Source organism: Labrus mixtus, chromosome 7, assembly GCF_963584025.1.
Source record: "Labrus mixtus chromosome 7, fLabMix1.1, whole genome shotgun sequence".
In the NCBI taxonomy this organism is placed as follows: Eukaryota; Metazoa; Chordata; class Actinopteri; order Labriformes; family Labridae; genus Labrus; species Labrus mixtus.
In genome coordinates this window covers 2,145,001-2,170,448 of record NC_083618.1, presented here as the reverse complement: position 1 = coordinate 2,170,448, position 25,448 = coordinate 2,145,001, and the positions used below count along the sequence as shown (strand labels likewise).

At 38.5% G+C, this 25,448-nt stretch overlaps 1 protein-coding gene across 2 annotated transcripts in view; it reads left to right on the top strand.

Annotated features, from left to right (window-relative positions):
* The window catches only part of cpne5b (copine Vb), a 138,826-nt gene that overhangs the window by 72,980 nt on the left and 40,398 nt on the right, over positions 1–25,448 (top strand). For both annotated transcript variants that reach the window (XM_061042039.1, XM_061042038.1), the window contains exon 7: positions 14,378–14,441. In XM_061042039.1, coding sequence (XP_060898022.1) covers positions 14,378–14,441 — 64 coding nt within the window. The remainder of the gene's footprint in view (positions 1–14,377; positions 14,442–25,448) is intronic.

The following is a 25,448-nucleotide window of genomic DNA, read 5'->3' as shown; positions in this document are numbered from 1 at the left end:
CACATTTTGACATGTATGGTCGTCTACAGAGTTGACCAGAACCTCATATATACAGAACAGGTCAAGGGTGTGCTTCACTAATAAGTTAGTAACAGCTGTTTCTGTTTCCAGTTCTGATGATTAGTCTTTGGGGGCTTAAGCAGAGGTAAAGCTGCTTCAGTTTGAATAAATCATCATCCAATGCTCTTTTCCTTCTGGAGAGAAACAGATGGTTGTCCTAGTGTGTAAGAGTGTTTGCTAGAGCTGCACACACACACAGTTAATCATTGAACACCCCCAAATGTAAGGCAAAATTATACATCATGGTGTAAAATAAATTTACTGCAAATAAATCCCTGTGCAGAGTCTCTGTGACTAGAAAGCATTTAAGTAGTGATGTTGTTGTTGTTGTCATGAAGATTTGCCGTTCAATTTGAAGAAAGTCCAGTAATTTATTCTTAATATTGTCAGCAAGTATTTTGTGCAATTTACACATAAAAACAGTTGTACAGCGTTGATGTTCATTATGTTTTGCCACTTGTTTGTTGCAGTGTCTCTTGGGCATGGGGGATGTGGAGAGACATGAAGGGGAGGGGAGAGCGTTGTTTTGATCTGTAAATCTGCTCTGTAAGTTGCTTTAAAAGCCTCAAAGGTTTTTAATATATTTGATCTGGAACTGCCATTTGTGCCCTTAAATTATTTATTTTATTATACGTGGCATGTCTGACCGTTTAAGACCTAAAATTTCAGATGCATAAGACACATCCAGAGATGTGTCTTATGAAAATGATATGATAGTGAAGTTGAAAGAAGTAAGTACGCTTATTTTTGAAACCTTGTAGGTTAAAAAGGAGAAGGCTTTAGTGCTTTGATTAGTCTCTGTTTTAGGATGATAACTGCAAAGTTTTATATGTCACAACTCACAACATATATGTAAAATCATATGGGTCAGTCTCGTTCCCTCATTATCAGCTCATCAAGATATCTGATTGGTCAGTATATGTAGAGTTTCATACAGGCTGATGTTTTTTTATCTTGAACAAATCCAAATGTAACCAGAGCAGGTTAGGGGTAAGCATAAGCTATTGTACCATGGCAGTGTACCCGGTAAGAAGTCAACAACTTTTGTAGTATTGAAAAGACAGAGTTAACCCTGAAGTCACCTCAATAACCGTCAATGATGGCACTTTTCTGCAGGAGGTTGTAGATCATCAGTTCTGCATATGATATCATATTCTCTCTTCATACAGCGCTGCTTGTGATGTCTTTGATGATGTTGTTCTTTTGCACATTGGGTCAGTCCATGACCATGACCAGTTCACACCAGAATCTGATTCAGGCCGTGTTTAAAAAGTAATGTGAACAGCCTTACAAAGAGACAGATCTGAGAGTATAAATGAATAGAACATTAAGACTTGAAATGTGAACGTAGCTTCAACATGTTTGAGAGATCCTGCTCCTCTATCCATTGCTCTCGAGGTGTTAATGAGCACTCCTACTGGAAGTGAATCTCTGACTGACAACCACAAGGATTGAACCAAAGGTGTTGACAGTACCTGATGTTATGGAATGAGCTACCTGTGTCCTGTGAATTCAACTCATCATTGTTAATAATGTCCACAAGGGTGGTGTCATCTGCATACGTATTTCTTTAACTGTTGACTGTCTGGTGTGATGTTAAATCATTTGTTTAGAAGGGGTTATGATTATAAAAATGTTCTCAGGAGATCAAATTGATACAAGGTACATGTCAGGTTCTTACTCGAGAGATTGCTTTTAATGTGTCAGATTGATGTAATCTTCTATCCTTGAGGTTCGGTGTCCAGTGCTTATCTGACTTCATGAAATCCCAGTGGAGGTAGAGATCGAATCAGGGCGAAATCTATTTGTTTAACTGAATTATTTTTAGGCAGGACACAACTGTGGCCAGAGTGCTGTTGGTCTAAAGTTAAAAAAGGCAGGTAAGACCAGGAAGTTATGCCAAAGTAATTAAAAGGACTATGTGGGCTACATGGGTGTTTTGTTTATTTTGTCATTTTTGTATTCATTTCTAAGAAAGAAAAAAAACTAAAACATGTGGCTTGACCAAATCACTCGATTAACTGTCTTATTTTGCTAAACAATGCTAATTAATGTAATAAAAAAATGTATCACAGATTATCAATATTTAGAGGTAGGCCAGTTTAAAATATATATAATTAATGAGTGTAATACATTGTGTACTTGTAACACATTTAACATGGTAAGTTTCTTGTTCTAAGTACTCGTTCATTCATCTATTGATTCAGGTATTATGGATTCTTTTGCTACTAATAAAGGAGAATGCCTACCGGTAAAACGTCAATTTATGCACACCATAAAAGGATTTGAGCATTTCCCCCTGTGCTGAATGAAGTCGATGATAACCATAAAAAACAACAACAATAATCTACTCTGACTTTGTAACCAGCTCTTTCCGTCTCTCTTTCCCTCACTTGAGTGCTTCACCTTGTTTCTTCCACTAGAATAACTCTTGTTAGTTGCAGAATTCAAAACACCTCACAGGCTGTAGTGTCATAGTTTCCTTAACAAAAGGCAATCAACCTTTTTGCCCTTCTCCATCAGTAGAAACCTCTCGTTTTCTCCGTTAATCACTGGTGGATTTTCCTGGCTTTCAGACGAGCTGTTGCACAGAATGAATCAATGAGCAGCTATTCTTTGCAATGGATCCTTCTGCTAGAGTGCTCTTCTGGAAGGCCTCCAGCACAATGTCACTGTCAAGAAGTCTGATTGTGTACAATGGCCTTGGTTTGGGCCTCGAGTTACTTGAAGTCTTTTGTGCTTGTTTTTACAATCTTTAAAGTGCAGGATCTGCAATAGGTGCAGTGATTCATACATCAATAAGAAACTTGACTGTGATTTTAACAAAGAACACAAAATACGACTAAATATAAAAAGTTCCCTGTGAATAATTTTTTCTTCTAATTTAACTAAATCCGGTTAAAGGTATTTGAACTTTTCTGTCTTCTTATTAGGGTAAAATGTTGATTTTATCGATTATGTTTCAGGTTCAAGTTCCGATTCTTGATTCCACATTTAGGCTCTCAAAAGTAAAATGTCAACTGTGACAGGGATTTTTCTTTCTTTTGTTGTATTTGGTTTAATAGCCATGAATTGAGTTATTCTGTTAGCTGTTGTTGGTGTACTACAATGACTCAAAAATAACAGACAAGGCTTAAAGATGTATTTTAATGGAAATAAACCGATATCAATAATGTTTTTTCCATTCCTAAACGCTGCTGACTTGGTGACACAGGAGTGTAACCACTTCACCACAAATCTACTCCCCTTTCTAACCTCAATATAAGTGGCAATTTGAGCACAACTAAAGTATTTTTCACCCCAAGCCAGATGAGTAGTTGCTACAACTTCGACCGCTAGCTGTCATTATACAATACATATCACCATACCATATATATCTCGATATAGAGGTGGGCGATATGGGAAAAATATCATATCACAATTTTTTTTTGGCAAAATCCCGATCACGATTTTATCATGATTTTTTTCATACTGATCTTTAGACAAATTTGTAAGTTACTGACCAGTTCAACCAAACTTATTTCCCTGTATAATGTTTTTAAATGCACAAAAACTGTGCAGACAAGTTTAATCTATTTGAAAAACATCTTTGTAGGAGGTCTGGAGGTCTCACCCAGAACATCTTTAGCAACAGAAATGTCTTTCCCTCAATTTGATCAACATTTATACACAATTTGAAGGTTTTCCTCACCACTTTGAAATTATGATTTAGGTATGTGTTCTCTTTTTATGTTCATCAGGAACATTTTCACGCAGTGATGCATTCATTTAAAAACATGTAGACTTCAAGGTCTTGTGTTTCTGTTCTATTTAGCCCTGCAGAGTTCCTACAGCTTGTTGTTTTTATGACATCATTGGACTAACTTTAGTTTGGTTTATATATAATCAAACATAATACAGAATGTGTTCATTCTGTGACACATGATCAAAGTAAGTTTTACTGACAGAAGAGTTTAATTCATAGAGGGGGCGGGACATCGTTGATTGACAGACAGACAGTCACCATGGTTACTCACTCTCACCTGCCTGCTGCTTTGTAACGTCGTTTAGTGTAATCCCTATAAATTCAGTTATCACAACAGGTGAGCTTTGGGTGGAGAAGCTTGATAGTAACTTTTAAAAACCAAGAGAGCAGAAAACACCGACAGCAACATTTTAAACACCGGGGTTATATCTCCCCTCACTGTCTGTCTGAGCTCCTCTCTGTCTGTCTCTGACTGTGAACATCTCTCCGGCTCGTATAACGGTTTCTTGTGTCGCTATCCGAGATGTAAACTTAACTGTGCAAACTATGCAGATAAGTTAACTGTTGGTCACGCCGTGTTGGTTTGGAAAAATATCAGAACAGTTGCATATAACCGGGATGGAGTTGTTTTTGCGGACTTTACTTTTAAGCATGATAGAATAAACACATTAGCCCGGTTCTACGATCTCTCTGCTTTGGCAGATCGTCAGCAAGTTAAAATCCTTCACGATCTAAGATCGTTATATCGCCCACCACTATCTCGATACACATTTTCATGTATTTTGGAAAATGACCATGACCTAAACAGAATTCACTACAGCAGCTGTTCTTTAATGTTGAAAATAGCAAACCACAAAGGTCTATTTTAAAGGTTCCTTCAACTTAAAACAAGTCCATTCAGGCCCTCAGAGATCCTAGAAGTAAAGTTGATGTATTATATCTCAGAGCTATTAAAAAATGAAAATACTATATTTTATAATGTTTAAACCTAAAATAGTTATCTGTTTTCTCTCACTTTATTTTTGACGCAAAAATAATGTTCTGGTTTCACTTGTATTTGCAAGAATTTGCATCTGACCTATCAGCCCTGTTAGATCCAACCCTAACACTTCACAGTCAGCCTGTATTTACATCTGTGTGCAGAAGCAACAACTTACAACAAAAAGGCCACAGAGGTCTTGACACAAAATAAAAAAATTCTCACCTTAGAGTTTTAAATGCAGTGAATAAAATAGTCTTGCATTTCTAAAATTAAATTGACTTATGCTGTTGTCTGTTTTGTTTTTAGGTTTTTTCATGCAAAAAGAAAAACCAGATTTCACTTGACTTTGAGTCCACTTCTAGTTTTTGTACGGTTATAAACTATTAAGTTAAAAATAACGTTAATTTCTTGAGACTAACTTACTGTAGACTTTTTTTCAGATTTTTGTGGAGAAACCTCAGCTGATCATCATGCTCAAGTTTCAGAGCTCTTCTCTGAGCTGTCACTATTTCTCCAGCAGTGGAGAACGCCCTCTCTGCAGAGACACTTGTACCTGGATACAAAAAGGATTTCTAGATAAGTCAGACAGCAAGGGGGGATCAGCCTGGTGCTCCCTCCACCAACTGACTGGATCCCCAGTAATATAGCCAATGAATGTGCCCCTTTGTATTTTTTGATTTCATCCACTGCCTGATCATGTAGGGACACAAGTGAGTCCTGTTTTTTGGGAAGAGAAAATGTCTCCAAATAAAACAGCAAGAGCACAGGTGGCGCCCTTTATTCTGTTGCAGGGTGGGGAAGAAGAAGAACCACTTTTAGCCTCTTCTTCTACATCGTTCTGGTTGCTCTGAAATTATAACATCAAATTCTACTTGTTGTTCAACCAAGCCTACATAATATTCATCATCGAGATGAGTCACTGTTGTCCACTTCTATCATTACGTTACACTGCACAGTCAAAGACATGGACTTATTAAAATGTAATACCTTTTCTAATTAATTCTAATTTAACCTCACCTGAGAAATCCATTCTGCATCTGCTGCCATGGCAACGTAGGTGTCCTGTTATTCATCTTCCTCCAAGAGGGGGAAGTGCCTTAATGTGTGCATCTAGTGCTGAGGCCATGCACAGAAAGGGCTTGTCGCTCACGCATCTCTTCCCAAGGTCTCCGGTCTGAGCATTTTTTAATCTCCCTCATAACTGCTGAGTCTGTCAAATTCAAACTGTGCACAAAGCATTTTACAGGCGCTTAACTTTTTCAGCTCTGTCACGATGGTCGTATTGGAGACATTATCTGTCACCAAGGCCCGGATCCTCATCACCAAGCACCCTTTCATCCATCACGTCTCAAAGCAAAGCTGCAATATTTGACCTGGTGTGGCTGTCAAACGTTGCTCTGGTCTGCAGAACATGCAAGACCATTTCTCATTCCGCAGAAATCTTGTGGCATGTACTATAAAAGTTTCATGTGACTGTGTGATGCTCTTGACGTCTAAGCATTACATGTAATGTACAGGCACAAGTCTTTACAAAAAAAGAAGGTTAGGGAAATTATTACTTAAAGGCTTTATATGTGATTTTTTGATCCAGTAGATGTCGCCCTTGAGCACCAGCGTGAAACCAAAACAACTTGCGCTGCATTGTTGTGTTAGCATGCTAATGCTAGCGATCTTTATTCTGCTCGTATCTTCACACTGCATGTAAATTTACCTGAAATGAGCGTGATCTAGAAACACAGTTAAGCAGTGAGTACAGTATGTTATTCTTCTTTTCTCTAGTCCCTCAATTAAACAACTTTTATACACGAGGGGAGGAGTCAGCCGGCCGTCCTGGTGATGTAAACAAACTGAAGATAGGACTCTGAAAACTCTGAAAACATCACAGACAGTGGGACTCGGGTGTTACACCCATTGTAGACAGTCATGACTCACAGAGTTATTTTCAGAGGATATACTTGATTTATATTATATTTAAGTGTGAAAAATCAAATATAAAGCCTTTAAAAGTGTCATTCAATGTCGTCTGGGAAGGCACATACTATCACTGTGTAGCCAGCCTAGCTCATCAAGATGGTGATCTGTAGATGCAGGTTGGTCGTGTTGCAGCAGTTTTTTTACCGTATTTTTGCAAAGCTTGTATATTGCATGACTCAAGTCTAACTCCCAACTCCCTGGTGTTCGCAAAAACCCCGGATTTTCCCATATCTTAGCTGTCACTTACGCTGGCGGTGGATAGAGTAATTCACCCATACTTATTTTGTTTTGCTGACGCTTGTAGTTTGGCTTCTATTGCTAACCATTGGCTTCATTGTGAACTGCACCAGAGATGATGTGTCTTTGAAAACTAACACAGTATTTGCAGCAATATCAATACTGTAAAATCTGCATTGATGCACGCATTGGCAAGGCGTACATGATGACATATTTCCAAATCAAGGTTTTGAGCGCAACCCAAATTCTTATACCACTGCCTAATGTCTAACAATATCAATTACTGTACTGTTAAAACTGATAGTGCCAATAATAGAAAAGGTCCCAAAAAAGCTTGATTAAAGAATTGTACAAACAATGATGTTGCTATGTAGTCACATACTGATAAAGCAGAATCACACAAATGAAGAAATGTTTCAGTGTGACCAGTTTCAAACAGACAGCTGGAAGGAGAATTGAGTAGCTACAACATAATTAGCTTAGTGATCGATTATTTTCAGTCTTATCTCTTTTTCTTGTCCTTATCTTCTTGTGCTTCTCATATCCCCCCTGGCCAAATGAATTCAGTCGTTCCTTATTAACAAAGACTTTGTTTAGTTTTTTAAGAGTTTCGTGACTACTGTGAACAAAATGGAGTGTGTTGATGTGTGGTTCTATGTGTGTGTCTATATCTCTTGTATATTTTATACGTCTGATAACTTATATCCGTCTCTCGATGCTCATCTTTGCTCTTGGTCAGTATGCGTCAGTCTGTCAGTAAATGTTAATATGGGCAGATCAAAAGACCTCTGTGCATCCTGTGAGTCTTTGAAGCATTGTGTTGATAGATAGGTTGTATTATGCATGCACCAAAGCTTTGGCTCTTTTAAGACAGACAGAAAGAATATCTTTCTTTTCAGACATCCTAAGTAAAAAAGAGAATTCTAATTTGCCCAGGGTGCAGTTCAAAGAATAAGACTTACTGCCAGCCCAACACATTTATTAGATTACTGTTTCAGGTTTGCAGTAATATGAGGGGGCACTGTGTACCTGGAGCCCTCAGGAGGTTTATATTCTGTAACTGAGACCAATTCTAAATCAAGTCTGAGTCTTTTCTTTTTCTTCCACTGTTGTAAATCAATAGCAAAGTGAAAATTAGATTTTATTTGATTATTTTTACCTCCTTTTAGCAGTGTTTGCTAAAGCAACAAGATGTGTGGGATTATTTGGCATGCCCAGCAACTAAGATGGGTCAAGTCTGATTTGTCCGCTTTCTGTGAGTCATCCTGGAACAAAGTTATGAATAATACTACAAGATTTAAAAAAAAATGGATACAGAGAGAAAAATATTGTTCAGTGTGGATGTCCTCTTGTTTTTATTGAATGTTAGTTGTGCCAGCACTGCCAGCCTTCGGTTCTTCTTGAAGGTAAATGTCAACATGCCTGTGTTGGCTAAGCATTGCTCTGGTCAGATGGTTATTGGCCAGTTTAAGCTGACACGGCCTAAATACAACTTCATTATAATACTGCCAAACTGCGCTTCTCCTGCTGAACGCCATCCATCCACTGTGCTTGTTTACATCCAGGCTATAGAACACAGCGCCAGCTAGTGGTGGACAGCTGTTATCTGATCACAAGTTGTTAAGTTAAGTATAGGTGTAAACTCAATCAGGACACCTTAAGGACATATTGAGTTGAAATCACTCAGGTCACACAAAGAGGTCCTCTGGTACACATTTTGCCCACATTCATTTGGTTATGTGCAAATGTGTGATGGGTCATGTTGACAGACAGCCTGTGTGTGAATATTGTCTGACACACCACAGAACCTTAAAGCAACCGTTGGGCTTCATAGAAAGGTCTCTCATGCCCACGCTTCTCTAGTTCCCTGCAAACTCTCTGTTGCATGTCCATAATAACTATATTTGCTGAAAGCCCAAATCAAAGCTCAGTTTGTGATTTTTACATTCTAGACAAGATGATAGAGACTACTTTTTTAAATAGACAACGGGGAAGTGAAAACAATTATAAATGGTCATAGAGACAATTGTGGAGATGAATATTTCATGCCAGGTTTGCACAGGCATTCTTAAAGCTTTCAACCTGTAATTGGATCACATAGGATGCATGTTAACAGGCATCAAGTCTAAGTAACAGAGTGTCAACAATTTCCACTTCTAAACTGTGTCGTGTTTTTCAACCAAAAAATGCACAGGCGTTGTGGTTGAAAGCCTGAACAGCAAGGGTTCACTTATGCTACCCTATACTCTTCTGACTCTTTATTTTTCACTTTTCAGCGGCCTTAAAATGACAGGCTATTTCTCGGAAAGACCCGTGAAGAAATTGATTCAGTTACAGTAACTGAATGAGAGGAGAAGAATGTAGATACGGGGTCATATGTCTTTTGAAAGTGGTATTTCGAGCCAGTGGCTGATGGGGTGCCACATGTCTGCAAGTGGGTCAGGTTTTGTGATGAAAACACCCTCACAGTTTCTTGCATCACTTACCCATGTGAACAGGATGGTTTCCTCACCTGAAGATCAACGGGAGCCTTTCACTGTGTGGATCAAAGGTCTGCGACTACCTCTTCAGACTGACACACATGTTTGTACAAAGAGGAGGAAGCACTTATACGCACAGCTGGAAAGCACTTTATCCAGTCTTTTGAACTCAGGGTTTTTGGTGCAAAATCCAAGTCCAGTCAAATCCTCGAGTCTTGTGAAGATATTGTTGAAAGAAACAGATACCGAAATTGTAAGAAAAAATAATGTATTTTTCTAGAAATAAAGAATTAAATAGAAAAGAAAATACACAATATTATATACTCTTATGAAAACAAGTTGTTCTTAATGAACATGCAGCTTTTAGGAGACAGGGCTGCCTCCAACAAGACATTTGATAAAGTTTGTTCAGAGAAAACTCAACGACACAAACCAGAAGTGCTATGTTGATTTTATGCAGTTTACCACTGACTATGTTTACATGCACACCATATTACTGTATTATTCGGAATAATGACAATATTCTGATTGCGTAGGAGTCATGTAAACACCTTAATCCAATTGTCATAACCCGATTAAGCTCATTTTCTGATTATTAAAAACCTGAATAAGACCCCTGGCATATGCCTGTATCAACACGAATATTGGGTCATGTAAATGCGTTAGTCGGAATATGCTCCTGAATATGCTACTTCAAGGATTTGTTTACTTCTGCACATGTTCAACATGGCGAGAAACATGCAAAAGACCTTACACTTTTGGGGCGAGGTAGAGACAAATTTACTACTACTACTACTACTACTACTACTACTACTACTACTACTCGCTCCCACCAGTCCTGGCTGTGAACTTTCAGCCATAGTCTCTGCGGGGCTCTGATTGGTATCCATGGCATAACGCGTAGAGCTCCGTTTACCATTTCCCCGCGTTCTCGTCGGCCACGGTTGAGGAGGTGAATGAGAACGAGTGTTCCAGTCACACTTTGATGGAGAAGTGATAAGAATATTACACAGTATAGCGCAAAAGCAAGCATCTTGGACTATTTGGTGGAAATGCCAATACAGTGCATGCGAAAAGAATGCCCCTAGATGACGTCATGGCGCTACTACTACTACTACTACTACTACTACTACTACTACGGTTTATTGGGAATATGCTGATTAACATGTAAACGGGAATATTCCAGTAGCTCAGCACTCTGCGGAGCATGTAAACACCTTTTTCGGAATATGGCCTTAACCAGAATATGGACCTTAATAGGAAAATGGTGTGCATGTAAACGTAGTCAATCTCTACAGTGGGACTCAAGATTAACATGAGAGAACTTCTATTTCACACAATTTTACCCACACGAATAACAGTAGAGGAGTTCATTTTCGGAACCTCTGAGTAACCTGAGTTATGTAGCTTAAGGGTCAGAGCCTTCAGCCTCTCTGCCCCCCCGACTCTGGAACTCCCTCCCACCAGACATCCGTAATATTGAGCAGGCACATACAGTACAGCAACAGTATGGCAGCTTTCTGTAGTCGTTCCTGTTTTCTTATGCAGCTGTCTTTGATGTAACTTGACCGGCCAACTATTTAATGAAGGATTTATCTGACTTTGATAACTGTTGGAAATATTAAAAGTAATGTCACAACAACAAAAATATTACATATGTTTAGTCTATTTTTAATTGTTTTATGTAATTATGTGAAAATTCTCCATCGTTTGAGACACTGCCATAGAAATTAATAATAAATAGCCAAATTGGCTGCTTATAGGACACATATTATAAAGTTATGCATTTGGTCAAGAAATAATTATACAGACAATAAAAACATCAACAGACTTTAAAGTCTTGATTGGCATTCTTCTGTGGGCAGGTAAAGGAAGCCGACCACAGTGTCACCCTTTGTACAACACTTCACACTAATGAGGGACATTCCTCTTACTTTGACACACAGCTGATGAAAGAGGCAATTAACACACTTACAGAATGATCCCGATAAACCTCCACAGGTGAAACATTTATAAGCCTCAGAACACAATGGTGTGATTCATTCAGATTAATGAAAGGTGTCACACATTAGGATTTTTTTGTCAATTAGCCCTAAATGGAATCAGTCCAGTAGGTCTTCTCCTTAAAAAAAAGGTGGGGTGGATTTTGACTGGATACAAGAGAAATTCAACTCGAGGTTTTTCAGAATGCATATTCTTTTAAGTACGAATTTAAATAAGAAAAGAGAAAACTAAGAATACAATAACATTAACGTTAAATAGTTACTTTTTAAAAGTAGCTACTCAAAGTCCCTGACAAACACAGTGTTAAAAAAATAAAATCAGGTCCCCTTCATCTAATGGATTCTGAGAAAACCCTGTCACCAAAACATCTCAACCTGGATGATCTCAGGTCTCTGACAGTACAAGGATATGAGTTCACTTATATAAGCAGGAGCAAAACTGGAAAAAAAAAACTCAGTTAGCTAAGAGAGAACTAGCACAGAGGGAGAGACTTGGATAATTGCAGTCTCTTTATTTATAATTAAAAAGCCTTGGCATGAAACTCTGAAGAAACCAGTCATATAATTTAAGGTCTGAGTGACACACAAATCTAAAGAGCTCCAGTAAGGAATATGAAAATATAGAAAAGTGTGTTACACACACACATGAACAGCTCATGTTCACCTCAAACTCACATGTGCCACTTACCAGAAAATTACCATGAAATGAATCTTGAGGGCATCGAAAGCAAGAGAAATGGAAAATATCAAATGGGCAGCTATGGCTCAGAGGTAGAGTTTGGTTGTCTGTGAATTAAAAAAAAGAGAGTGGGTTGGGGAAATCTCCACAAGTCCGAGTGACTTTGTGCAAGAGACAAATCCCAAAATGTATGCGTTGTTTGTGAATGGGTAACATTGGATCCCAATCCAATCCAATTTTATTTGCATAGCATATTTCATGCAAGCCTAAACTCAATGTACTTGCCTCTGGGAAACTAGGCACCTTGTATGGCAGCCCCTTCCTCTAGTGGAAGTGAAAAGAAATAAAAATGGCTGGAGCAGTTAATATAGCAATAAGGGCTTCATTCCCTGTGCTCTGCTAAAGAGAAAACATCTGCATAGCAGAACTGATTGTCATGCTGCCATTTGACAGGTGTTGACATTAAGTTATATTTGCCAGTGGCCCTCCGGGTCACTAGTTTTCAAAGATCACTGGCCCGACCATTGTTCAGCTGGCCCAGGAACATTACTTTTGATTAGAAAAATAACAGTCACCAATTTACTCTTGAACCATTCTGATGCAAAAGTCAATTACAACTTTTATTTAATTAATTGAGCTCTAATTATACAAATATTGTGTATTTTTCTTATATTTATGTGCTCATGTTTATTCACCATGCTGGTAACTGTAAGAGTCTACTTAATCTGATATTAATATGAGGCTGTGATAGAGCTGTTAATCTCTCCTTCTTTCTTCTGTGAGAAACTCTTCATCATTAGATCTTTACTTTAGGAGCTCTCTTAAGGGCTAAGATGCTTTGTGAATAACTTTTATCTTTACCATGATCTAGTCTTTAACTTTAACGTGTTCCAGCTCCTCCAGCTGTCTGTCACTGTGGCTCAAACTTTTCTCCCTTCTGTTTTCGTCATGCTGTCACTCTCGACTCTTCCGGTGATTTTTTTTCTTTGAATGCTGAATTTATCTCGGCTTATGTCGAGATCTGATGGTTTTAAAACCGTTTTACCAAATGTATTTTTCATTAGAGAAAACCTGCGCTAAGATCTGTGTGCGAGTGTACAATTCGAGTGTAGCGAGTGCGCTTGCGGGAGGGACAGCAGTGAAGCCGTCGACTGCCTTTCAACTGTGACACGCGCGCGCACGAGCGCTTGATACATTGATGCTGTAGCAGTTATTAGCGCAACGTTTTTAAAAAAATTACTGACAAAACACCGGTATAACAGGATAGTGCTGTGAAAATGAGAACGTGTTACAGTCTATTTTTTTTCAGGAAGTGTTTTACGTTTAGCTGGCCCGCTCGGGCCCAGACTCTATCAATCATTCATCCGGGCCAGCAGGCCAGTTATAATGTCGAGCCCTGCATTTGAGCTTCCCAGCATTGTTGTTTGACATTCATCAGTTGGCATTTGAGACCTTGGAGAGTTGAAAAGCCTTTCCTTCTACGGTAACTCATTTCTTGAATGAGCAGGTACATTATCAATCATGGACTATTGTCATATAGTTGGCCTATCTTGGAACAAATTTTTATTTTCTTAAAAAAAAAAAAAAAAAGAAGAGATGAGCAGCAAAATTGGACGTGATGGTTTTTTCACCAAGTAGTGATTCTGGTGAAAAACAAACACATAATTCAGAATCCTGAAAAAAAAAAAACTAGTTTGAACCCTTACAAGCTACTAAAGGCTAGAGTTACAAAAGAACATTTATCACTAATAAGGTTGCAACTTTCAGCAGCTGTCACAGATTTTCCTAGATGATTTGAATTAAACTAGTTTTATGTGTTATTAGACATCTTTATGAACACATTGGTTTGTTCAAAAAGTATATATTGTGAAAGATTTTAGACTTTATCCTTACAATGAAATGCAAGGAAAAGTAGCCAACATCCCCCAGGAGAGAGAAAATATAAAGAAGCTAGCAGAGCTGCCCAAGGTGTTTGTGGTTAGCTTGTAAAGTTGATTTAAATGTCTTGACTTGAACGTAAATTTGAGAGTCATCAACATAAAAGTCATTAAACATTGTGTTGATTCAGACCATGATTATGTATAACTGCTCATTTGCTGGTATGTGAATTCCTTCTTGGCATTACATAAAGTTCTACATGTTGACTGTGGCAGACTGAAGGACTAATCAAATGTATTTGATGCGGAGCTCTTATTGCTTTGTCTCTTTGCTCCACAGAGGGATCCCAGGGAAGAAGTGCGGCACTATCATCCTGTCTGCTGAGGAGCTGAGCAATTGTCGAGTGAGTAAGCCGTAATAATCTTCACTGACAAACACACATTAGCTGGCAAACATCTGTCAGCAAAGCCTGCTTACACAGACTTGGCTCATAAAGTAGATTGAGCTGTATTGATGCTCAGTGTAGGTGTACAGAAGCAGGCGTGGAGAACTTCCTCTAGACTGGCATTAAGCCCACTTTGAGAAAGAATCAGACGGTTTGAAAAGAGCTGACAAAGTCTGTGTTCAGTACAACTGTTCTTTAAAGAAACTATTCACACAGCTGTTCATTTGGAAGCTTCACTTTTTTGGGGGGGGGGGGGGCTTTTATGTGCATGTATTGCTGATTTCAATAGAGCTCCTATGGGGAACTTTGGATTTGTGTCTATTTTTTTGTGATCAATTTTACACAAGATCCTTATAAACATGAGCTTCAATGACAGAAACCCAAGACAGCATCATCAAACATACAAACTATTTACAGATCGCCGTTGCCTTGATGAGGAAAAATCTACATAAAATTTGAAACAAAGACAAAATTACTGAATGAAATTATGATATGCATGTACACACATATACAGTATATATATACCCATACACTAATATGCACACAAAATTAAACCTACAAACACAGCTCAATAAATAAAACTAAAACAAATAAACAGATAAAAAGTAAACAATTTCACAAAAAGTATAAGTTTACTTTTTATAATACCGGTTATATTTGTTCAAGAAAAGTGGATCTGAAAGAGTTGAAATAAGGAAATCCCAAGCCTGTAAAGTGGATGCCCGTGCCTTATGAATTGCAGCTAATGATCTTTCAATAAGAGAGATGTCTCTAAAATAGTTAAACCATTCCTTTATCAATGGAGATTCAACAGAGAACCAAGAATGTATTATTGTCTTCTTTGCCGCAGTTGAGCTTGCAAAGATAATTTTCCTAAAGGCCAGTCTGGTGTTATCCCTGAGAGCAAAGTCGATTTGTGTCTATTTTAATACTTTATATGGATCATAATAAACATATTGGGATGTATTATCTGACAACATTAATCAACACAAGACAAGTCAAAACGTTACAAAACAGGGGAAAAAAATTAGAGGGACATCACATTAAATTTTAATCTTTTTTTTAAAATCAGGTAAAAATCCCTCACAGGAGATTTAAAGATACAGGACTGAACTATTTCAGAATGATGCACTGTACATAATCACAAAGCCTTAAAGCGAGTCATTTTGAAACAGTTCATACATTGTGTTTAAAACAAATGCTCGGTGATCTTAACAATCTTGTTTCATCTCCTGTCAGTTAAAAAGGTCATTGTGACAAAATGGTCAAGCCACTGAGGTGTGTCTATTTGACCCCAACTTCAGTACCAAGAATAGAAAAGCTTAACTGACCTAACCTGCTCTTTCATATACACAATGAAACGTGTGTCAGGTTTGAAAATGCCCGGGTGTAAAAGAGGTAGATTATTACAATTCTACAACTCTACAATTCACTTAGCAGACGCTTTTATCCAAAGCGACGTACATCAGAGAGTAAGTACAACACAAGCAAGGATCTAGAAAAAAGGGAACAATGTCAGTAAGAGCAAACGATCAGCTTTGAGTCTGATTGGACACACAGGTGCTGACAGGAAGTGACCAGAGGCAAAGCACAACATTGAGGGCAGTTCTTGAGAGCTCTAATCAGTATAGAAACCATCTTATAAGTCGTCGTTATCAAACAAAAACCATCGTCATTACCATCATCATCATCAATAATATGGAGACCATCATCATTAAGTTAGTAGGTATTCATGAAAGAGCTGGGTCTTTAGCTTTTTCTTAAAGGTGCAGAGGGACTCTGAGACTATCATTGGCTAAACAAAGGAGATTAAAGACTAGAGTGAGAAGAAACTGAGGATCTCTGTACCCTGTCCACCAATTACCTTTAGAACCACACACACACACACGCACGCACGCACGCACGCACGCACGCACGCACGCACACACACACACACACACACACACACACACACACACACACTCTTTCAGAGAAATAACTGGTTCTTCCCCTCTGTGGAGCATCCCCCTTGCCTAATGAAATAGCCCAGGAACATAATGGGGTGAGTGCGGTACCATCCCCACAGCTGACACCGTGGTGAAAAGCTGCGGATGCTTCACTGAGCTCCCAGCATGCAGATCAGAGGAGGATATTGAAAAGAAAGAGAGTGCATCAGAGCAGCACACAGCACAGAGAAAGACAGAGCGAGAGAGAGAGCAAAGGAGAGAGAAATATGGCACGATGGAAATGAAAGAACAAATGAACAGTGATAAGATGGAGTGAAACACTGATTTGAACGTGTGTGTGTGTGTGTATAGAACAGAGACATGAATCAGAAACAAACACACTGAGGTGAATCAATAGAAGATTATTTCACGCCCACCGTGTAGCAGCTCTCAGCGAAAAGAACAGCTCGGCTGATGATGGGGTGAGACCAAGTGTTGGTTAATTAAAACGCAGCCCTGCCTGACCTTGTTGTCCCATGTGGCCTGTGGTATACACACACACATACACACACTATGCACTTACACGGATGTACACATGCACACAAACCGACACTTGCACATTCAAACTAACTTTCTCTTTCTAGTACTTGTAAACTCCCTGTCCTGATACTTATTAACATACAAACACAACCAGATTAACATGGAAGTGCACCTCAAGCTCTCCTGCACTGCCTGGAAAACACAAACAGAGCATGTATGAAAATATGAGCTGTTGGTTTTGTTAGCTAAAGCTGCTCTAATCAATATTTTTTTTTACAATAGATCTCATAAACCGTATGTCCATCTAGGTCGCTTGAAAGGTATTACTTCTGTAGAAAAGCTTTATGATGCCTGCTTATGAGTTTAGCCTGGTCCCACTTTTTCTTATTGCAGTAAATGAAAAAGCTGTAAAACTTCCTGCTTAGCACCAAAAGACCAAAAAGAAAAAGTGATCAGTCAGTAAGAGAAAGTAGAGGAAGTTAGCACTCGCATCTTTTCTGTCGCCCTTGAGCACCAGCATGAAACCAAAACAACTCGTGCTGCATTGTTGTGTTAGCATGCTAATGCTAGCGATCTTTATTCTGCTCGTATCTTCACACTGCATGTAAATTTACCTGAAATGAGCGTGATCTAGAAACACAGTTAAGCAGTGAGTACAGTATGTTATTCTTCTTTTCTCTAGTCCCTCAATTAAACAACTTTTATACGTGAGGGGAGGAGTCAGCCGGCCGTCCCGTAAACAAACTGAAGATAGGACTCTGAAAACTCTGAAAACATCACAGACAGTGGGACTCGGGTGTTACACCCATTGTAGACAGTCATGACTCACAGAGTTATTTTCAGAGGATATACTTGATTTATATTATATTTAAGTGTGAAAAATCACATAGAAAGACTTTAAGGGTTAAACATTTGGTTTGCATTCTCAAAGTGGACAAAAAAGAAAACTCCAAATGAATGCGAATGTTGTGTCTTATCAGTTGAAGTAGGGGTGTAACGGTACACAAAAATTTCGGTTCGGTACGGTTCCAAGTTTTGAAGCTTCGGTTCGGTACATTTTCGGTACAGTAAAGGGACCTGATGCAACTTTTTGCAGCTTTTTTTTTCTGTATTAGGAACATTTAGAATTTCCCTTTTACACGTTGGGCTAAGTGCAGCATCGACAGTTCAGACTTGTACACCTGCTCAGGTTACTTTTTAATAACATTTTAAATTAGACATAAACATAAACTTATGCTGCATCCTTCAACCAAAAGAGTCTCCAATAAATAAAAGATATGAATGAAATAAAATATTTTAGAATGAAATTAAGTAATTAATATAGCCTATATGTAAAAGTATTTATTTTTAATTACACTGACACCTTTTAGTTTATGAAGGCAACCGTTTTTTGAATGCCCTTTGAGCACATAATAAACCTAATCACATCTGGGACAGTATAGTTTAATCGCAGAACTATTAATATTTCCCTCTGTTGATATAAGAACTTCAATGGCATTTGTTATGGCTTTGGCCCATTCAGAATTATTAGCAAAAGTCTGTCTGTTGGGGAGGGAAGGTGTTCATTCTATCATGCTGCAGGTTATGCTTCCACACAGACGCTTTCACGCAGCAGCGCTGTTGGAGCGGGATCATCGCTGAAAATGAAAACGAAACTTAAGAGTAAGTCCGTAAAAAAGAACTCCATACCGGTTATATGAAACTGTCCGGACCGGACCGAAGGCCCTGTACCGAAACGGTCCGGTCCGAGTACTTGTACCTTTACACCCCTAGTTGGAAGTGTAAAAAGGTAACTGTGTGAACAGGTTCTGTATGTTGGTGTAAACAGCTTATTGTAGGGCCTCGCCCTAAATAGCTTTGAAGTGAACCTCAAACATATACAGAGATGAAAATGAAGGACTTTCTATTTTTCCTTTTGTTCCTAAGCTTTGATGAAGTGACCCTCACATCGAGAAAAATATTCACCTCTCCAACTGAATGGGCATTAGCTTCTGTGTTTCCCTGTAATTGTACCTGACACCTCTTCTAGCTCGACAAGAATTTAAATTAAAGGATTGGATTTAGCAAAACACTTGCCTGCACATTATGAATTTGTAATGATGGACATGCTGTTGGGTATGGCGGGTCGCAGGAGGTTAAAACCCATTAAAGATTCATGAGCTGACATTATTCATCAGTTTCTATTTGGGATGTCGTCTCGAGAGACGAGAGCACCGTGTGTGTGTGCGTGTTTTTGTGTTGTTTTGCATACACACCCTGCAGAAGTAAAAAATAGTCATTTTTAAAATTGCAATGTGAGTTTTTTTCCCAATATTTTCAGCCCTAGTTCAAATGCTCTCTATTAAATGCTAGAATTTTTTGAATTTAAAAAAAAAAATGGCTCCATTTTGGTTTTGAAAACGATTTGTGTTATCGATAGTTAGGCGTGTAGCTGACATTATTAACAGTTGGTCAAGAGGTTAACAACTCACCTACGCTTCGTCTCTAAGCCTGTCGTTAGTTTGACTGAAAGTTAGGCTGAGACAGGATTTCCAGCATGGCGGCTGCTGCCGATTGCCCTCCGGAGTCCCCTGCTGTAACAGATGGCTGACGTCACTCTGGCTTCGTCCATTAATATTTACAGTCTATGGTTATGACCTATACTACAGCCAGTAAGCAGGGAGAGTTCAAATTGTGTTGGCTTCACTTCAGGGAGCTGTCAAGTCCTCCATTAATTTAAACAGTCAGTGTTTTTAAAGAGGACATATTCTCCCCCTCCTCCATCTTTTCAAACAGACCCCTGTGGTCTAAATGAAACATCTGTGCTGTGCTTTGATCAAAATATAACATGAATCAAGCACCAGAGGAGGTTTGTGACCCTGTATAAACCAGCTCTCTCAGAACGCTCCGTTTTGGTGTGTGTGTCTCTTTAAATGCAATGAGCCCCCCCCCTGAGTTTTACCAGTAGACATCACTCCTCTGTAGAGAGAATAAAAATTAGAGTTTTGCTATAGGCTGGAGGTGGAGTCCATGGTTGGAGATACCAGCAGAGGGGAGGGGATTTTTTTTTTTTTACCAGAATCCCACTTATGAAGTCACAAGTTGAGAATATTTGAAACAGAGCATTTGTCTCTGTGTTGTAAGACTTATGCAGACCAGAAACAAAGGACTGGATGGGTTTATTTCACATTGTGTGGGTTGGTAGTCACTCAGGTTACCCGAATAAATGTTCAAAAACACTGTGGATTTTTCATAATATGTCCCCTTTAACACACATTGACTTTACTTGCACGGGTCACCCACTATAATGATTGCTACAACAATATATTTGGCAACCAATTCTAGTTTTTTCCATGTAAGAGAAAGATGTGATCTGCTGTTGATTGATGAGTCCATGAATCAACCATCTCCCCTTCTGGGGTCACAATGAGGCACTACTGACAATCACCCACGATCTGCAGCCAAACAGGAAGAGAGGGAGATGCTCTGATTAGCTGTTGTTCATTCTGCAAACAGGCTGATGCTTGTGCAACCTCTCTAAGAAATGTAGAACTACTTGTGCTGTTTTTTTCTCCACACTTGACTCCGTTATCAAACAAATACTGCTCGGGAAAAATTCCAACCTGAGTTTTTGTGAATTTATCAAACCCACTGCTAACAAAGACAGTCATGAGAGTAAACACCTACATGGAGAGGAGAGTTAGCTGTGTCTGTAGGGTGAGTGAGCAGAGAAATAATAGAGAATGTGAACAGAAAAAAAGGTTTGTGCATAAAATAGGTTTTGGAAAATGTGGTAGAATAAATCTATTCAAAAAAGATATGACCCACTAGTCCTCCCACCATAGGTCAAACTTACTGCAAGTTAAGTTACTGTCTCTCTCTTTGGGAATTATTGTGAAGCTAGATCATTCAATTTGCAGTTGGAAAAACTGAGTTGGTGCATAGTATGCACTTATTTACTTGTTCGTATTGCAGACAGTCAAAAAGTGTGTGATGAGCAGTTTGTTTCTCCATTTTTGTGGAAGTAGAAAAATCAGATCAAAATGTTTCAAACTTGAACAATTCTTCCCCTCTAATCCTCAAAGTCTCAAGACAACAAATTAACTTAGGAAACCGAGTGACAAATGTGTCGACATAGTTACCTTACAGTTTGAAGTCACAGCTGAACTGTAGCTCATATGCTGCAATTATTTTGACAGAGGTGTCCTCAAAGGTAGAGGGACACCTGGAGAGTTGCTGTTATTGCTTAGATACCATTTTTCAGTTTTGTCAAAGTTCAGGAGTTGAACATCATTAAGATAATGATCAGAAGAAGAGCAGCGAGAGTTCATAAACTAAGGTTAAAGTCAAAAAGTAGATGCCAGAAATTAACAAGCTATGCTAGAGAGCCAGTCTGCATTTTAGAAACTTGCCTAAAGTGTCTGCCACAAGGAAACTGGATGGAGAAAACAAAAGAAACCTGACATGACCGAAGATCATCTTTGTTGACATGATGTGTTGTTATGTTTGTTTTAAGTAATTTGGAGAGTTAGTTTATTTGGTCTTCTATTATTTGGCTAAGTATAAAAAAGCAAGGTCGTCTTTTAGGTTCTCAGTGGTAAAGGTCAGGGTAAATCGATGCTTGCTCCAAAGACAACTGGACTGAGTTGAAGATCTTGAAGAACTGAAGAATCCTTTCAGAGAAAAGGTGAAACCTCTTCAGATATTCAACGAGCTTACTTCCACAACAGTTTGCAAAAGCATATGGACAAAACAGCCTGAGAGGTTTAGGAGCAAAACTGGTGATTAGGAAACAATTGTCCTCCCATGTGACCAGATTTATGAGGCATGCAGTGAAGTCATCAATTTTGACTTTATTGAAACACTCCTTGCAACTCTGTTTGCTGCTCATTAAAACTCTGAAAACTATGACTACAAAAATAAGACGTTACATAAATGTGATTAAGTCCCACTTGAAACGCAGTCCACATATCCAGAAGCAAGTATTCTGTAAGGGTTTGCTAAGACTTGGGTGGAAACAAAAAAGAGGTGGGGGTTGTCTTCAACACGATGCATTCTTCAAAATAAAGGTCGGTGACATTTAATCCTACATCGTGGCGTTCTGAAAAGCACAGCCCACTCTTATCTTAAATAAGCAACATTGACTCAAATACACATTTCTATGTTAAAAAAAACGACTTAATGTTTTCTCACTTTATACTTTTTAAAGACATAAAGTAGCATTACTTATTAAGCAACTTTTAAAAGAACCAACGTTGCTCTTATTAAATATCTCTTACATAATGCATTTTAAAAAAGATTCAACTAGAATGTTTTTTCTTGTTAATGTTGTTGCTCATAGAAGAGAACCTCAGGCAGATGCTTAAACTTATTTCTAATGATATTAGTATCTCGTTACTTTCTAAATTGAATATAGTAACAATACTGACGGCCTGCTTCTGCCAGCATCAGCATCATTTTTTTTGTCTTCATTAAACCCTCGAGTACTGACAGCATTCCAGTTCAACTGCAGCTCTCTGTTGCAAAGAAATCTCAGCTGGTCCTTTTATTCTATCATGTTTACAAGATGTGGAACAAGGTATGTGAGAAGTGCAGAGAGAGAGAGAGAGAGGACAGTGATTTAGCCTTAAGCGTTCATGTTCCCTCTTACTTCCAGATAAAAGAACCATCACAAGGAATGGCTTCAAAACGTCTGGTCACTTACAACCGATGTAGATGTGAACAGAGGGTGTAGATGTTGTGTGTGGTGTTTAGTGATGAAACGATACACTCAGTTCACGGTAAGCATCTTGATACCATGTTCACGTTACAATTTTATCACCATTGTATGATTTTTTTTATAAAGAATTTGAATTTAAGTAAATTTATGAATGAATATGATTCTTTTTTCTAATTTCTCTGACAGTCAAAATTAAATTTAAATGTAAGTTATACCTTTTAATGTTGGGTTTGTATAGTTACTAATAAAGCGATCCAGATTTTTGGAACTTTTATTTGAATTATGGATTTGAAAACATCACAAATGACCTCTTTAAATGAGCAGAGGTGCAGCCATTTTTGCTGGCATGGAAGCACAAAAAGCTTTTAAAAGCCTGGCACCATTTTTTGTGCAGCATCATCTTAGTTGTGCTTTTGAATAGTTCATCGGTCTCTTGCAGTATTTGCACAATGTTTTTTTTAATGTCTGTTTTCAACTCACCTCGCATCTACACTGGTGGAACTGGAACTAGACACCTTACAAACCGTAGAATCTCTGCAGAATTGTTTCTGCCTCTAAACTTCAGCTACTGAAGTTGAACTAAAAAAAAAATAAAAAAAAATTGAAATCAGTTTGAATTGCCACATTTGTACTGATTGTTAATTGTATTGCGAGGTATCGCTACACCCCTGTTTAGGCGTGATTTCAACAACAGTAACCAACGTTCCTTCTACTGTTTGGATTCTTTTTTGTGCATTATCAGGAATAACATAAATTGAAATGGACTTCTTTCCTTCATTCATAAGACATACATGTTCTTCTCATATTTTCCTTTGCTTTTGTTGTTGTCTTCTTTGAAGAAAGCAAAGACAACAAGTGTTATAATAATATATTAAAAAGGAGAAAAGGTCAAACCTGGAGCAGGTTGAAGTAGAGAGGATAGATGATGCCATGAGAGGGGAGGAAAACATTTTATTACCCTATTCAACTCACGTACACAGCACAGCCATTTTTATTAAACGCTTTAAAGCAACACAACGACATTAATCACAAATTCCACATCCTATGGCTTAAAATAGAGCAAGAAAAAGCAAGCTCATCCTGGCAAATGTATAAAAACAAAGTGAAATCAGGGTCTGAAAGTATGAGGACAATATCATACATGTTTTTTTTATACTTTTAGACCCTCCCTTCTCGTCTCCTACCCATCTCGTTCATTCCTGCAGCCCTAACTCTTTCTCACACACACACACACTCCTCATCCCTGTCACAAACACTCCTTCATTACTCCCCCGAGGGTGTAAATGTGTCTCTATCCAGCCTTGCCCCCCTCTTTAAATATTGATACCCTGATTCTCTCCATATTAGCAAATGGCTGTTGATCACAGACCTTTTGCGAGAGTGTGTGTTCGTGCCACAGAGCCTTAATGAGGCGGCAGCAGATGCATATTTAATACCCCCAACACATTCCATCACCATAAACGCTTTTATGTGCCTGTTAGCTCTGCAGAGATTTCCTTTTGTGTCCTTCCACACGCTACAAACTCAAGAGCACTAATGCTGCCAAAGTCTGACAATAACCATCAAAAATATGCGGCTCTCCTCCATCAGTAACATGGACAAGTATCATTTGAGATCCTGATAACTAACCAGTGAAACCCTGTGTTTTATGTTAATAAGCTCTGTTCTGTTACACCAATGAAGCTGGCAGAATGACAGCACTGGTTGATGGTTGCAGTTTTATATTTTCCTCTTTATAATTTAAATGATCTACCTAGTAAGACTCAACATGGTGAGGCTGCTTTAAATATGAGGCAACCTCATAGATCCATTTCACTTAAAAAGAAAATTAATCAAAACAGGAGATAACACATTTCATCGGGGCCAAAGACTTACACACAGATTCTGCCACAGCGCCATAACCAAAACCTTTTTGAACTACAACAGTACATCCTTTTTTTACAAAATAGCAAAAGAGGTGAAACATCCAAAAAAAAACTGTGCAAGCTTCATAGAGCTACACAAACAAGGCATTGTTCCATCCCATAAATCAAATCAAATCAAATCAAGTTTATTTGTATAGCACATTTAAAAACAGCTTCATCTGACCAAAGTGCTTTACAGACAATGCATAAAAGCAAGAAATAAAAAAATGATCTATACATATGCACATACATATATATATATACACATATACATGTACATACACATAATACACACACACAAACATATATGCATATGCATATATACATGTAGCATACCTAAGCTAAATATATGGGATCTGTTTCAACTTGTTTTAAATGCCAGGGAAAAGAGGTGAGTTTTGATTTGAATGGATTTAACGCGTTGATTTGTCTGATGGAGGGAAGCAGTTGATTCCACGGACAGGGGCCAGCCACTGAGAAGGCATGGTCACCTCTGAGTTTTCGTTGAGCTCGAGGCACTACAAGGAGCGACTGTTCAGAGGACATAAGTGGGCGTGATGGGGTGTAGGGGGTTACAAGTTCTGTTAAATACGGGGGGGCTAGACCATGCAGTGACTTAAAAACAAGTAATAGAATTTTATGGAATGGACTCTAAGATCTACAGGGAGCCAGTGAACGGAGGCGAGTACAGGGGTGATGTGCTCTTGCTTGCGTGTACCTGTTAAAAATCTTGCAGCGGTGTTCTGGACGTACTGTAGCCGTGAGAGGGAGGACTGACTGACTCCCATATAGAGGGAGAGGCAGTAGTCAAGGCGGGACGTAATAAAAGCATGAATAAGCTTTTCTGAATCTTGGAAAGATAAAAAAGGTTTTACTTTAGTTAAGGACCATAGTTGGA